General features: G+C 38.4%; 3 protein-coding genes across 6 annotated transcripts; 1 reads left to right on the forward strand and 2 right to left on the reverse strand.

Annotated features, from left to right (window-relative positions):
- Nucleotides 1-529: 529 nt before the first annotated feature.
- On the reverse strand, nt 530-1,359 carry LOC5566059 (cytochrome b-c1 complex subunit 8). Of its 4 annotated transcripts, none has more exons than XM_021851989.1 (3): nt 1,248-1,359; nt 803-1,000; nt 530-738 (listed from the first exon to the last, which is right to left on the reverse strand). In XM_021851989.1, the coding sequence occupies exons 2-3, from the start codon at nt 954-956 to the stop codon at nt 644-646; spliced, it is 249 nt and encodes an 82-aa protein (XP_021707681.1). In that variant the 5' UTR covers nt 957-1,000; nt 1,248-1,359; the 3' UTR covers nt 530-643. The 4 variants fall into 4 exon arrangements, with proteins under 4 accessions (XP_021707681.1, XP_011493120.1, XP_021707682.1 ...); XM_011494818.2 differs by having other exon boundaries at nt 1,067-1,267; XM_021851990.1 differs by lacking the exon at nt 1,248-1,359 and adding an exon at nt 1,183-1,228.
- A 1,677-nt stretch (nt 1,360-3,036) lies between these two features.
- LOC5566055 (probable 39S ribosomal protein L23, mitochondrial) lies at nt 3,037-9,915 on the forward strand. The gene is made up of 3 exons (XM_001650377.2): nt 3,037-3,150; nt 3,222-3,520; nt 9,703-9,915. Exons 2-3 carry the CDS (start codon nt 3,227-3,229, stop codon nt 9,862-9,864), a joined length of 456 nt encoding a protein of 151 aa, XP_001650427.2. The 5' UTR covers nt 3,037-3,150; nt 3,222-3,226; the 3' UTR covers nt 9,865-9,915.
- Nucleotides 9,908-10,547, reverse strand: LOC5566056 (uncharacterized protein CG13380). The gene is made up of 2 exons (XM_001650378.2): nt 10,167-10,547; nt 9,908-10,102 (listed from the first exon to the last, which is right to left on the reverse strand). The coding sequence occupies exons 1-2, from the start codon at nt 10,353-10,355 to the stop codon at nt 10,007-10,009; spliced, it is 285 nt and encodes a 94-aa protein (XP_001650428.1). The 5' UTR covers nt 10,356-10,547; the 3' UTR covers nt 9,908-10,006.
- Nucleotides 10,548-15,772: the final 5,225 nt, after the last annotated feature.

A 15,772-nucleotide genomic window follows, 5' to 3' on the forward strand; every position in this document is an offset into this window, starting at 1 on the left:
CGACATGAGCCTCATAATGCAGTGGCAACGAAATTTCTATCAGATTTTTTTTTCTGACTATTCAGCCAATATGCGATATGGGTTGTACAAAATTTCTGCCTCAAATTAGCACTTTTGAATTCTTAGTGATTTTTTGAAATATCAGTTCCCTCCCATACTGCAAAAAAATGCAAACTTGATATCCCATTTACTCAATGCCTACTTTTGTCGAATGTTACAAATATGCAGTTATGGGCAGTGAAGGATTGTCATGTTTTTCCTGTTTTTCACTAGCTGACACGACACAGCGTAGCGTTAGTAAACTAAAATATTCGTATTAAACAAAACCCATAAATCGCTGAATCCACAAGTTCTAAATTTTCGTGTTATTCCCATAAGGAAAAATAAATTTTCAAATGACAGTTCAATGAATTGGATGTTATTTTTCTATCAAAAGGATTTTTTTAATACATTACGTCCGTTCTAATGAAACCCTTTGAAATTTTAAGATTTCTTTCATTTTCTTTCTCGTCCAAATGCTACTAAACTATTCCACTGGATTGCCGATCAGCTGTTCGATTTATTCCTCTCTAGTTACGAATTTACAGATAGTAAGCATAGTGCATTGGGCTTGCAATCTACCGAGCCTTAAACTGTCCCCTTCTTAGGAATCGTTTTCGTAGTCAGCTGGGTTCTTGCGGTTAATCTGGGTGTGCAGGTTCTCAACATAGTTGTACACCAGGTAGCCCATAACGAATGCTGCAATCAAGTGAAGGGACGTATCATTAGCAAATTCAGTTGTATATTGACGGAGGAGACTTACGTGGCGTCACAATGAAGATCTGGGACCGGATTCGTCGAAGCGTGTTGGGAATCGCCTTGGTCCACCATCCGGCAAAGGCTTTCTGTTCGTACGAGGAAATCTTGTGGGTAACGATACCGCGCACCTTGGCCAGTTCACCGAATCCGTGACCCATTGCTGCTGCTGCTCAGTGGATTATCTCGTGAGGAAATCTAGCGACTGAAAACAGAAGAAATCCGACATCAAGAAATTAGAACCAACAAACGGTACAAAATCTGGAATTACATAACCAAAAGGCAAGTTATGTGGATCGCAAAGAGCAGGAAAATAATGAACTACAATTACTGTATCAATTACACAACAGTTATTAAACTCAGTTGAGCCCAAGAACAAGCAGATACCAATCAATTTTTCCAGGAAAAACTGTGAAACACCAGAAATTATTCGCAGATAGTTTTTCACGAACCTTTTTCGACAAAAACGATGCAGAGGCAATGATGGAGTCGTGAAACGTCAGATCAGAATATGACATTTCTAGCTGTCATCATCGAAATATGATGCGGTGCTTTCTATTTTACCGAACATTGATGATCATCAGCGCGGAAGAGTTTGTGCGTATGGTCATATGCGCAACTTTTTGTCAGAGAGAGGAGACAGCTGGCTTATGTCGAATTCGTTTTTGAAGCTACACGCAGTGAACTGGACTATCGAAATTCATACATTTTGCCTTATGAAAGGTGGAACGATTATTGTAAAGCGTGCGTTTTATGTACCGTTCTAGCATCAATCTACATCAAGGCGTCGATAGGCGTGTGGTATATCAATCGCACACTCAGGCAAATGGACTATCGATAACCATAGGAACCCCTTATGAAAATTCGCCACAAGGAATCGGGTTGAAATTCATAAATTTGCCTTATGAAACCGAAATTTGAAAACAAAAACAGTTTTCGCGGCAACCTGGAATCGAACCAAGGACCTTGCTATCGATAGACTCGTATGTACACCCCGCGCCTATCGACGCCTTGGTGTGGAGTGATGCTAAAACGATACATAAAGCGTTCGTATTGCGATAATCGTTCCATCTTTCATAAGGCAAAAAGTATGAATTTCGATAGTCCAGTTCGCTGCGTGCAAGGTTACTGGTTCGATTCCAGGTTGCCGCGTAAAATTTTTTTGTTTTCAAATTTTGATTTCATAAGGCAAATTTATTAATTTCAACCCGATTCCTTGTGGCGAATTTTCATAAGGGGTTCTTATGTATTTCGATACTCCATTTGCCTGTGTGTAGGTTGGAATTGGCGAAACCCGTTCTGAATCACAATATACCCAAAAACTGAGTTTAAACCAAAGGTTGTGACCTGAGAGGGAGAAACCAATACAAAATTTCTGTACGTCATAGTGAGCCGAGATTCCACTGTCACGAACTGTCACTGTGAGCCCAGATCTCAAACATTGGACTAACATGATAAAAGCGCGTAACTGATTAAAACACTTTTTCGTATTTCTTCAAAAGTGATAAAAATCAAATGAAAATCAATTCATGCACAAAACGCAAGTAATGTCACGTGAGCACCATTTAATCTAATTGAACATAAAGCATTGAAAAACGCATCGTTCTACTTTTTCCAATGAAAATGAATATTTAGTGCATAGAAAACTGTGGCCCTTTTTTCATGTTTGTCAGGAAAGCTCGAAGGTGCACAACAAAAGGAAACTACCGATTTTCTCGAAGCCTGCCTTGATTGTTGTTGGCAAGCTGGAGTTATCTTGCAGTTCAAAATAACGTTGTCTTATATTTCGTGTGTAGTATCGGTGCCTCCCTCCCAGGTTGTGACAAAATCTCAAAAACCATAAAAAAAATGTTTATTGGGCTTAAACAAACGAAAAACATTGAAAATTGAGTAAACATATGTTTTTGGCCTACTTAAGCGCCTTACTTAAGGGGACACGGGAGACCGTGTTATTTTCCGTATCTTTCGTCTCACTCTAACAATCATCATCAAAACTTTGTGGAAGCAAATCTCGAGTTTTAATGAACCGGTGAAGCTGAAAATTTATCGGGTTGTGCACTACATATATAGAATCATAGTGATACATTTTCGCATCGATATATGGAGTGGTTTTTGGGATTTGCTTCTTGAAATGGATAGGGTGATTATGATGACGTCCCGTGCGGCCTTAAACAACCCATAATTGTGTTGAACCGCGTTCCGTGCAGTCGTGTAAAATGCGCTACTTTTAAAAGTGGTCAAAATACGGGCGGCATTTAGGAAAATCCCATCACCCATCAGCTGTCAAAATCACTCGCGCTGGCCTTTGTTGTTGCTAATTTTTGTTATTCAATCATAGCGCCGCTTTAAAAAAATGTAAGATTTTGTGTGAAAAACTTCTAATAATTATTAGTCAAAGTGCTTTTTCCACATATAATTTCTTCTAGTAAACATGTCCACCCGGTGGTACCCAATTTACCAGCGCGGCAATCCGCAACTGCGAGTGTTCCTGCCCAACTTCTGGATGAAGCTTATCCGGTCGGAACACGAGCAGCCTCCCAATGTGGTGCAATTTTCCTGCTCAATGGAAATGACCAAGTACGATGTGAAGAACTACCTGGAACAAATTTACAACATTCCAGTGGTGGACGTCCGAACCCGGATAGCGATGGGCAAAACTAAGCGAGATTTGATTGGGGGCTACATTTCGAAGCACGAGGACACCAAACTGGCCTACGTTACGCTGGTGAGTCGAATATGATAATTGAACAGGACGGAATGACTAAAAAAGGACATTAAGGATCTATGGCTGGAAAAAGAGACTAAACGAGATCAAATAGGGTTCCACGCAATACTCCCAAAGTTTTATCATTGAATCCGACCAACATTCTCCTAGATATTATTCCTAAGAAATTCTTTGGGGATCCCACGTGACATTACGCCAAGTATTACTCTATGATTTTTTCTAGAAATTTCACGAACATGTAATTCAGCAATTTCTCAATGTTTTCTTCTAAAATGGCTCCGAAGAATTTTTTCAGAAGTTGATACTTTTAACTTCAGTTCAAACGGATATTTTTAAGAATTCAACAAGGATTTTTTCCGCACACCTCAAGAAATTAATACAGAAATGCCTCCAGAGAGTCTTCAGCACTCTCAGAATCAATTATTGGATGTCTTAAAAGATTTTCATTTGGCCCTTCCGGGACAAAGCACAATAGACTGGACATATTATTTTTTTTTTAAACTACTCATTCAAGGTCAGATTCACATATACTTTCTCTCCATCTTCAATTCTCCATAGCCAATTAGTTAGATTAACAACTTATGAAGAAATTTGATCATAAGGGTGAGAAATCGTCCGTCCTGAAAGGGTTAGGCCTTTCTCTAAGGATTTCATCAGAAATTACTATCGATTTCGTTTACAATTTTCATTCAAAATTTCAATCAGAAATTCTTCAAGTATACCTTTAAGAATTACCTCGGAGGTTTCATCAGAAATAACTCAATAGATTCTCCCAAAAATCTTTAAAGGAAATTTATCCACTAATTCTTTCAGGAATTTCTCCAAGGAATTGTCAACGCTTTTTTTTAGAATTTATCCAGGATGTGAACATGTTACAGTCTTGCAGGAGAGAAATCCTGCAAAAATCTCTGAACAAGCTTCTAATTCCTTTTAGAAAGTCTACCACTTTTATACTGTGCAACAGAAAGTATAACACTTTTAAAGTGCACTTTTGAATAATCCTTGGACAGTTTACTTCTTAAGGGATTATTTAAAAGTTTTCCGGCAGATACTACAGGAGTAAGGCTGGAAAAAACCTCATGGAAATCTCTTGTGGAAATTCCCGGAGAAACTTTATGAATATTTCCTTATTGAAGCCATTGGGGATTCATGGAAGAATTATTCATAGATCTCATGAAATAACTTCTGCAATGCAATCCCTGGGTGAATTCAATGAGATAGCTATTCTTACAGGAAACCGTATAAAATTTTTCGAAGATTGACTGAATACATCGCCGTAGGAACTATTTGAATGATAATTCTAAAAAGAAGAATCTGCATTTTCTGGAATTTTTCCTAAACAAACGAATTGTACAACCCTAAAACAAGCCACCCTGCATTTTTCACATAGAATTTTCGAATGAACACTTTGAAGATATTCTACAGTGCAGTGACAACTGGAGAAATCGACTGAAGATTTACTGGAAGAAGAAACCTTTTGGAGTATTTCCTGATATCAGTAGAGGAATTTCAAGACATTTTTTTGCGAAAAAAAATCATACGTGAAAATATCTCCCAGGATTGAGAACCAGGAAAAGAGGCTTTAAAACCCATATTGCTTAACAAAGAGACTTTACGAGACTTTGCATTGAAAATTTACACCTTTCAAAGGTTGCACTACAGAATCGATAGCGGCTGAATGTCCAAAAGCTTTAAAGAAAATATTTGAGACCTCATATAGGGTAGGTGTACCAATTATGGATGCAATAGGTCAACTGTTTGGATACAAATCAGATTTTAACCACGTTTCTAAAACGTATGCATGACTTTTTGATGTTAATTACTAGTTTGAGGCCTTGCAAATCAGATGAATTGAACCGTTTTGGCACTAAATTGGCTTATAGCTTTTAAAAAATGGTTTTAAATAGCCTTGTCTTTGTACCAATTATGGCAATAGTGTTCCTAGCATTCGACATAAAAGTGTGCCAATTATGGACTAAGGTACCGTTGGGCAAGTGGGCAATGGAATTCGCATAGTTGAGATTCTTCAAATTCTAGAGACTTTAAATTGAAACAAATGAGGTCGTGTATATTTTTTAGCTTGGTTCCCACCAAATATAAACAGCATGCTGAAATTAATTTTTATGAAAAATTGAAGAAAAAAATACAAAAAAAGTTTTTGAAAAAAGTCTCTTTACTTTTCACTTGCCCCAAAAGTGGGGCAAGTGAAAAGTTCACCGTTTTGAACAATAATTTCAAAAACAAACAGTTAAATTCACGATTTCTATTGGCTTTAACATTTGTTAAGGCTTCCCAATGAACAATAACATAAGTAACATGTAAACAAAGAAAATGTTATTCTTTTCACTTGAATTTTCTTCTGTTCAGTTATGTTAGTTGAAATGATTCTACAACATTATTACTGTAACATTTTAATGTTAGTTCTTACATTATAGGACAGCAATTGCATTTCTGCTCTTTGTTTTTGAGAAAGTCGAATATGGCGTCGGATAACTCTTCGGGAGAATTCAAACGGAATCCTTCAATAACGTATTTAGAATCTTTTTTATATGGATAGACCTATACCCCATTTTTATGTTTTGAACTAGCTTACATAGACATTCCACGAGATTTCCGTGTGTTCTCTAATATTGCAACTTTTCAGTCAACGTCTTCCTTTTATTGGCTGCCCGAAGTAGACATATTAATATTGTAATGTTTGGCAACATCTTTTAGAGAAGTTCCATGACTTCTAATAGCTTTTAACGCTTGAGTATAGTGTTTCTTGAATTATCAGCACGTTATGTTTTTCTATGATAATTGCGAACCATGTTTACTTATGGCTACTTAAGTACGAAAACTCAAATTCAATCTCTAATGATAAAGTTTTCACTTGCCCCACCTGATAAGCAAATTGACGGTGTTTAAATTTAGTTATTTTTAGGTCTACGTCGAATTAATTCTAAAACTTTTTTTATTGCAGTTTGAAACTGTCACAGAGGACAACTAAGAAGTGGTACAGGAAATTATTTTCCGCAACTTTTTTTCACTGAAAATATTAAAATGAGATTGTACGCCGCCAACTTGTTACGGAGTAACAGTTGACAGGTTAACAATTTTTGCTCTATTATGCAAAAATGGCTGAAAAATCTCAGAAATCTCTTACCTATCGTAAAGTTCAGAATGGCCTCAAAGGTTTACGCATGAGTTTAAAACGTGAATTCACATATTCAGTAAAATATATCAATTGTTTTCACTTACCCCATTTACCCACTTACCCCGTGGTACCTTATCGAATATTTGCACGAAAGGATCTCAAATGCCATCCAGAGCGAATGATAATGCAACGCTTATAAGTAATAAAGTGATTGCCTAGAAAATTTTCCAGAAATTTTGTCTTAAATAGATTTTAAATCAATTTATTGCAATGGGTTCATGGGAGAAAATTAATTTTCGAAAAGGAGTCGAAATGTAGTGTAAATGCAAATTATGATGCAAAACAGCATTAATGATCTCACATTAATTTTCCAGTGCCTGATTTTAACGAAAATAAGAGGGAAAATTCAAAAATAGAGTGTCGCTGAAAACCCTTCTCTACCATGAAATTAGCATCTTCCGCTTGCGAACGTTTTCGAACGTGTGATTTGAAAATCTTAGTAATTGGGTACAAAACACGCAGATAATGCCTTACCAAACCGTCCCGTCGTGGAAGTAACCCGTGAAATATCTTTACTTCCTTTATTTCACTGACCAAAAAATGTAAACAAACCGCCTCCTGAGTATTGCCATAATTGGGCTCTCATACACTCTTTGTACCAGTTATCGACATAGTGGAAATAACACGATTTCTAACTTAAAACAGATGATTTGATTGCACACCAGCTACATTTATTCATTTGTTCTCACTAGGCATCATACATTCAACGGTTGAAGCAGTTTTTCCGGATGAAAACATACATTTCGTAACGGGTGTCCCTTAGCAAACTGCTAAGAAAGTGACATAAATGTGAGGCAAAATTTTCAAATGTTCATTTTTCGAAGCTTATTGCACGAATGTTCTTTTCAAGGTTTAGTTACCATCAAATAGTTTTATCATTTCTGTGAATATTAGCCGTTATATTCTAGTCAAACAATAAGAAAAATCTCTTTTTGTTCCCACTATTGCCATAATTGGTGCTATAGCCAAAATTGGTACTTCTACCCTACCGAACTTGAACCAAGAAGAGATCGAACAAGAACGAACTAGAGGCCCTTTTCCTAATATTTCTTTTCTCCGAATAGCAACAAGCATTTTTAAGATCTTTTAATGTGAAGATGCATCGATGCCAAACTTAGATTTTTCTAGAGCACAAATCTAGAAAATCAGACAACCGTTCGGGCAGAAAATTTGGCAGTTTGGTCATTCGCTGGAGGTAACCAATCGATCAAATGTTCAGCCCGAACGGTCATGTGGTTTTCTAGATTTGTGCTCAGGAAAATTCAAGCTTTGACTTCGATGCATGTAGTTCATGTATTGGCCCAAAGCTTCCTCCAGGTATTACTCAGAAGATTTTTTCCAAAGTTTATAATAAAAATTTCTCAAGATAATTTTTCAGTGATATTTGAAGTGATTTTTCCATTGATGTCAATAGAATTTTGTGCAAAATTTACGTTTAGGACATCTATATGAATACAACCAGTAATTCTTTCAGTGATGCTCCCTTCTGATTGCTTAAGACTTCCTCCGGATTTGTCGTTAACGTTTTTTAAAGATATCTTTAGCAATTACTCCAGATACTCCTCTCAAGATTACTTCCGGAAGTCTTTGAAAAAACCTGAAATTATTTTCAAAGAAGTGCTCAAATAATCTATCAAGGAATATATGCAAAGATGTCTGCACATAATTGTCAAGGTCCTCTTATGAATCTTCTCTATGATAACGTGATGAGGATCTCTGAAACAATTCCCTAATTCATGAGGAAGTCATGGTAGATTTTCTAGATAAATTGCTAAAATATTTATAGAAAAAATAATTGAGTACCTAGATAATATCCCGAAGGATTCCCTGAAAGAACGTCGAACGCAATTGCGTTAGAAATGTATAATCATCGGAAAAAATGTTGTAGTTTGCTGGAGTGAAACCCTTAATGAATCCATGGAGATTTTCTTTGTAAAATACCCGAGAAACGTATGGAAGAACTGCAAGGCTAATTCGTGGACGAAATGATAAAGAAACTCCTAGAAAAAAATCGGGAAATAGTTGATATTTTGGTATAGCTTTTAAAAGATTTCCTAAAGTATTCTCTTGAGATATTTTGGAGGTATTTCTGAGGCAAGCCGTTGATGAATTCGTGTAGGAATCTATACTGAATTGACTGAAAGAAGAAATGGAAAAATCTCCTTTGAGAATTATTGTATGGTTTCCTAGGAAATCCATCATGGAAATTCTTCAAAATTCTAGAATGAACCTTAAGGATTTCTTTGAGCTTTTACAGTTAGTTGAAAGATCTGCTGGAGTCTACCACTGGAGAAATCTGTGAAAGAATTGATGGAAAAATTTCTGAAGGAAGCCCTGAAACAGTTTGTTGAAACTCCAGAGGAATTTCAGAAAGTATTCCAGAAGATATCTCTGGAGAAATCGCTAGAAGAATTCATGAAGCTTTTCCTTGAGGATTTTGAAAAGAAATTCCTGGATAATAATTGCATAAGTTCTTCTTCTTCTTGGATTAACGACCTCACTGGGACAAAGCCTATTTCTCAGCGCAGTGTTCAATGAGCACTTCCACAGTTATTAACTGAGAGCTTTCTTTGTCAAAGTTGCCACTTTTCGCATTCGTTTATCGTGTGGCAGGTACGATGATAATCTATGCCCAGGGAAGTCAATATTTCCTTTACGACAAGATCCTGGACCGACCGGGAATCGAACCCAGACACCTTCAGCATGGCTTTGATTTGTAACCACGGAATCTAACCACTCGGCTAAGGAAGGCCCCTGAATCGCATTAGTCTCTGAAGGTTTATATGGAGTTTCTAGAACTATGCTGCATCTTGCATGATTCACTGTATGGAGAAAGAGGACAATAGAGAGGCATTACATTAAAAATAGACCTTACATCAAAAAATACATTTTAGACATGCATTTAAATAGATAAAAAAAGAGACATGTTACCAGCTCTGTAATTTTGTGGTTCTGCTGTATGTAAAACGATTTTTTTTTCTTTCAGCCGAAGGAGACCAAGTTCGAGTTTCCCAACCTGTTTCCATCCGAGGCCAAGCAAAAGATGGAAGATGACAAGAAATCCCTGGATGAAGCCAAAAAGAATCACAAAAAGTACCTGGAGAAGAATAAGCATCGACCTGGCACTCCGGGTTGGTTCACGATTTAGAATTGGGATGTTATTAGTCAAAAATGAATAAAAATCAAAAAAGTTGATCAATGATTACGATTTAATTACATACTTCAAGTGTATGTATGAGCTGACCGAAAAACTTCTTTCAAATTTCATGTTCTTTTGATGCAATGGTTGTTCAGATCAGACGACGGTCATCGTCCGGAACTTCCTTCAGATAACGGTAGCTCTGCTTACATTTCGGACAGTTTGAGAAATCCATCAAGAAGTAAACCTGTGCAAGAAAGAACCGTTATCAAATCGTCTTACTTGAATATCTTGAACAACTTGATACTTACATTAGGATGGGCCTTACAGGACCGAAGAACTCGACCGTACGAAGCAAAATTGCACAGAGAGCAAACGACCTTGGTCTGCGGTCGCTGGCAAATGCAATCCGGATTGTACCGGGCTGCTTCTACCAAACGATTTGCCAAGGCCGAATTGGACGGCTTGGCCGATGGACGAGCGCGCGAAGCCTTGTTCATTGTTTTGGCAAGAAAAAACAAAGCGATTGTTATATTATTATAAAAATATACCTCAAACAGAAGGAACAAAACAATGTCTGCTCGGTGCAGCAGTAGTCTGAACGCCTAATCCGGATTATTTTCGTTGAATGTAATTTGCGATGACCGGTGGAACTGGTAAACAATGGAAAGAATGCGTTCACAGTTTCTGAGCCGGCAGTGATGTCGATGAATGATTATGATCAAAACATTCGATCGTATGGAGGGTTTCACCAATTTATCGAAACTGAGAAACTCGACGAAAAAATCAATAGAGTAAAAAACTTATTCCGAAACTAATCAACCCAAGTAAGTACACTCAGGCAAAAGGACTATCGATAAACATAGGATCCCCTTATGAAAATTCGCCACAAGAAATCGGGTTGAAATTCATAAATGTGCCTTATGAAACCAGAATTTGAAAACCAAGAACCTTGCGATCGATAGGCCCGAGCATACACCACGCGCCTATCGACACCTCGATGTGGAGTGATGCTAAAACGATACATAAAGCGTTCGTATTGCAATAATCGTTCCATCTTGCATAAGACAAAATGTATGAAATTCGATAGTCCAGTTCGCTGCGTGTACTACACGCAATGAACTGGATTATCGAAATACATACATTTTGCTTTATGCAAGATGGAACGATTAGGGCTTATTCACAAATTTCATAACGCTGATGGGGGTGGGTGGGTGTCGTATTGATGTTACAAAGATCATACAAAATTTGTAGAATGTTCATACAAAAAGCGTTACGAGGGGGTGGGTGGGTGTCAAAAATGGCCATTTTCGGCGTTATGAAATATGTGAATGAACCCTTATGGACCAATGCATGAGTTCACTAATTTGACGTTTGAGCGGTGCCGGATTCACTCGTTATCATGGTCACGTAAATAACAAGGCACCACTCAAACGTCAAATTAGTGAATTCGTGCATTGGTCCATTGCTGTGTGCGTTTGAAATGTAAATATTAAATGCGGAAACACCAAACGCAGTAAGATTTTGCACAAGTAACCCGATGCCAAAGATTGTTTTTCTTTGCTAGGTTAGCGATGATATGAGTAATCGTTGCTAGGTGTCCTTTGATTGTTTTGTCTTAGGGGTCGTGCACAAATTACGTCACGCTCCAAGGGGGGGAGGGAGTCAAGCCAAGCGTGACAAGCCTTACAAAATTTTCAGAGGACTCATACAAAAAACGTGACAAAGGGGGGGAGGAGGGGGTCGAAAAAGTCGAAATTTAGCGTGACATAATTTGTGTACAATCCCTTACCGCATTTGGAGCGCATTTAGTTGTGATTTGCACCTCATATGCAAACAGCAATATAGTTTTAGCATCACTCCACATCAAGGCGTCGATAGGCGCGAGGTGTGCGCACGTATTGTTGATTCGATTCCAGGTTACCGCAAAATCATTTCTTGTTTTCATATTTTGGTTTGATAATGCAAATCTACGAATTTCAATCCAATTTCTTGCGGTGAATTTTCATAATGGGTTCCTATGTAATTCGATAGTCCATTTGCCTAAGTTTACAAGAACCATTAGATGATGAGGGTAAATATAAAATTTAAGGGCAGAGAAAATTATTTTTACTAATGAACAGTTTGGATTCCGCTTGATAGATACATAGACCAGAAATATAAGCGTTCGATAACAGAAATTTATCGCTAAGCAACTGACAAAAAATGCCGATGAAATGGAGTCTATAGATAAATATATATAGAGCACATGGGCAAACACTATAAACAATTAAATGAATTGCTTGCTTTTCCCATAGTACTTCCCATATAAACTTTGAAAGGACTTGTGCAGTCTCAGTTCTCATCCAAATGAGCTCAAATTTTGGGAGGACACTCGGAATTTGATCAAGAATCGAATGAGCGGTGTGGAGCAAAAACTATTTTTTGAATCACTCTAATGAAATGAACATCCAATTTTTGGTCGTGAAATTATCTCATATAATCTAAAAATTCAATAATATTAACGTAATGCTCCAGGGAGAGGGGGAAGTAGGCCCAAGCGCTACGGCTTACACAAAAATCTTAAATTTTTTATACAAAAAGCGTTACGGGGGGGGGGGGAATTTCCAATTTTAGCGTTATGTAATAAATAGACGCTGCCTTAGTATTTATAGACACTCCGTGCAAAAAAAAAAAACTACATGGTTAAAAAATATTATACTGGAACGATTAAAGGTCATACTAAAACCATATTCGGTCTATTCACTCATTGTAGTGAATATCTTAGCAATATGCCTTCAAAGTATAAACAGCTTTTAATAATCATAATGCTTATTACGATCATATTTTTTATGCAGCCGATACAGTTTTGTTTACCTCGAAATCAGAACCAGAATTATCAGAAAAATGCAACCAAAATCGAAGACAAATTGAGCAACGAAACCGTTATTCTGTTTATTTTATCGACATGTCTACCATAAATACAGCATATTATTCAATTGCATCACAATCAAGATCATCAATAACTCTTGCTATTCGATCCCAATGTTGAACCGCTATGCCTCGTTTGGTCGCTCATAGTACATGCCCCTGCTTGGTCCCATTCTTCCGGCAGAGCTTCAGGATCTTTTCCAAAGCCGTAAAGTGTTCCGTTGTGTAATATTGTTGAAGTCGCGTTTGGTGTTCGCTCCTCGAAGGCAGATTTGTCGAACGAGGTTGAATCGGGTGCTGTGCAGACAAAATCTCCTGAAAAAGTTCAACCAGAAAAGTTTTTGGTATTCGTTCGGAAAACATATCATCGAACTTACCTTAGATGTGGTTGTTATATAGATTTTATATTCGATTGATTTCTCGCGCGCTCGTGGTTACATTTAGAACTCTTTTCTTCACATATTAACTGATGTTTTTGCACTGAGCAGCACAAATGCATAGGAAATAATAATTTCTAAATATGCGTGGCTTAGTATAAATTAATATCATTTGCAAATATTAAACACCTCAAATGAATTGCAAGCAATAAATCGCAATCTAATTAGTATTTTTCATTTAAAAGTGATAAATTTTGAAATAATCATTTGCGTACATTTTTTTTTGGCGAAACAACACCGACTACCCCTTCATAAGCGACCCGGAGGTTGACCAGCCTTTGTAAGTTATATGCAAAGCACACACCGGGTATATGGTAAAAATAAACGATTTTTGTATGGACTCTGATCTTTAATGTTTATTTGAAGCCTAGTATATCTAAACGACTTTTTTGATGAAAAGTATTAGAATCAGCGCTGTTAAATGTCAAAATTTTGGAAAAATTCAAATGCTTATAGCACCAACGCATACAAAATATAACATCAGCAAATATTGGCAACCGATAGTAATTTGGAAAAGCTCATCGGGAAAAACATTTTCCGATGACTTTATCCACTAGAAGCGATGATATTAGCAATATTCAAATGTCAAAATTACGTGAAATTCATGACATTTAACAGCCCTGATTAGAATGTTATTGAAATTAATGTGTAATGCTGGGAGTAGAGATTATTTGCAATTTCAGATAATTAAGCCTGTTCTAATTATTCCAGTGTAAACAAAATTTGTGTATTGTGGCACCAGCACTAAATTGAAGTTGTTGGTTCAGTAAAGGCCCAAACGCAATGATAGCGGAACGGCAAAGGAATGTGGAACCGGTTCGCCAGCATGAACTATAACATGCTAGTCGACTCAGTGTTGGTTCACTTCCATTCGTTGACAGCTCAGCCGAGATGGTGTGATTCATGCTGACGAACCGGTTCTGCATTCCGTTGCCGTTCCGCTATCATTGCGTTAGGGCCATAAATTACTTCCGCTGTTGTGCGCTATTAGTGCGCTGCATCAACCATCAGATTAAGTATACAACGCACTACACATCAATGTAATGTTTAACATATAGAAGCCAATGATCGAAAATTGGATGCAATTTTTACGCCAAGGTTGTTGGGCAGAGGTGGACACACCACAACGCAGAACAGGGTCACCGAAGCGGAACGCGGAACCAGGATTTCGGTAGGAAAGAAAACAACTACAAATCAACTACTGTACGCTACGAGAACTTTAATAAACACGTCTGAACGGATCGAACATCACATTACGGATGAATGGCAAAACTTTCCATTCTCCCTTTCTTCCTTCTATTTGGCGCTCTCGCCGCCTGCCCTACTGGCGCATGCGTCGCAGCCTCATTCTCCAAATTCTACACATTCAGTGTTGCCGCTTTGCATACGAGGCACAATCATTGCATACTCCAACACTCCTCCTCAATGTTGTCCTCGTACTCGTCCTTCTCATCTCTGCCTTCCATGCCGAGTTGATCTCCTCCTGCTTCAAGCATCGAAAACGTAATCTACCAACCGGCTGGGTCGTACTCCTCGATTGCTCCTCCTGGATCGCCGAACTTCCCTCCAGTTATCAGCATCCGAATCTGGGCTTCCACTGTTGGACTCCGCCACATGCAGCGGCTCCACTTCCTCGCTTGAAGTGTTCGCATCGAAGTATTCTTCTTCTTCACGTTCTTCGGCTCTATTCGGCTTCTTCTCCGAATACCAGCTCACCACACTGACTGGTGAACTTCTTCCCTTCGTTGTCTTCTTCTCGCCTATTATCGGCCGCTGGCCCTCCACTTTCTTCTCAACTTTCGCTAGCTTCAGCCGATACAACGACTCTGACTTTTCTCCGATCACAACTTTCTTCCCGGATGTATCGCAAATGTCACAACTATCCTTCATAAACTTCACTGTGAACTTTTTCTTCGTCAACCTGTCCACTGACACAAGTCCACTCGCCAACGACGGAACGTACAACACATCGGTAAGCTTTATCTCCACTTCGCTTCCGTTTCCGTCCACGCCATGCACAATACCATCGCCACAACCAGCGGCGGTAACCACTTTACCATTCGCTAACACTACACTCGGGCCTTTTCTTTCTTTCAGCGACTTGAAAAAGTTCCTGTCGCTCGTCATGTGCCGACTTGCTCCACTGTCAATGTACCAGCACTTTCGCTGATCCACTCCCGCCATGAAGCACACACTGGCACCGCAATTTTCGTCCGTCGCTTGTCTCGCGTTTTGCCTCACACGCACTCTGTCGTCCGGTTTCTTCTTCTCTTCGCTTTCTCTCTCTAGCTCCTGCTTCGCTAGCATAAACGAACGACAGTTGCGACGCAAATGACCGGGCTTGTCGCAAAAGTAGCATCTTCTCACTGGTGCTCTATTGCCGAGTCCACCCACGCTTTGCACTTCGTTTCGCACTACCACACTTTTCATCGCTTTCGTCTCACATTGCATTTCGCCGGAACGCTCTCTCCGACGTTCGAACTCATCGATCAGCTTCGATTTCACAAGCTGCATCGTGATGTCGGCATCGGCACGACTCTCTAGGGCCGTCACCAATGTTCCATATGAGT

The sequence above is a fragment of the Aedes aegypti genome, chromosome 3, assembly GCF_002204515.2.
Source record: "Aedes aegypti strain LVP_AGWG chromosome 3, AaegL5.0 Primary Assembly, whole genome shotgun sequence".
NCBI classification, from domain to species: domain Eukaryota; kingdom Metazoa; phylum Arthropoda; class Insecta; order Diptera; family Culicidae; genus Aedes; species Aedes aegypti.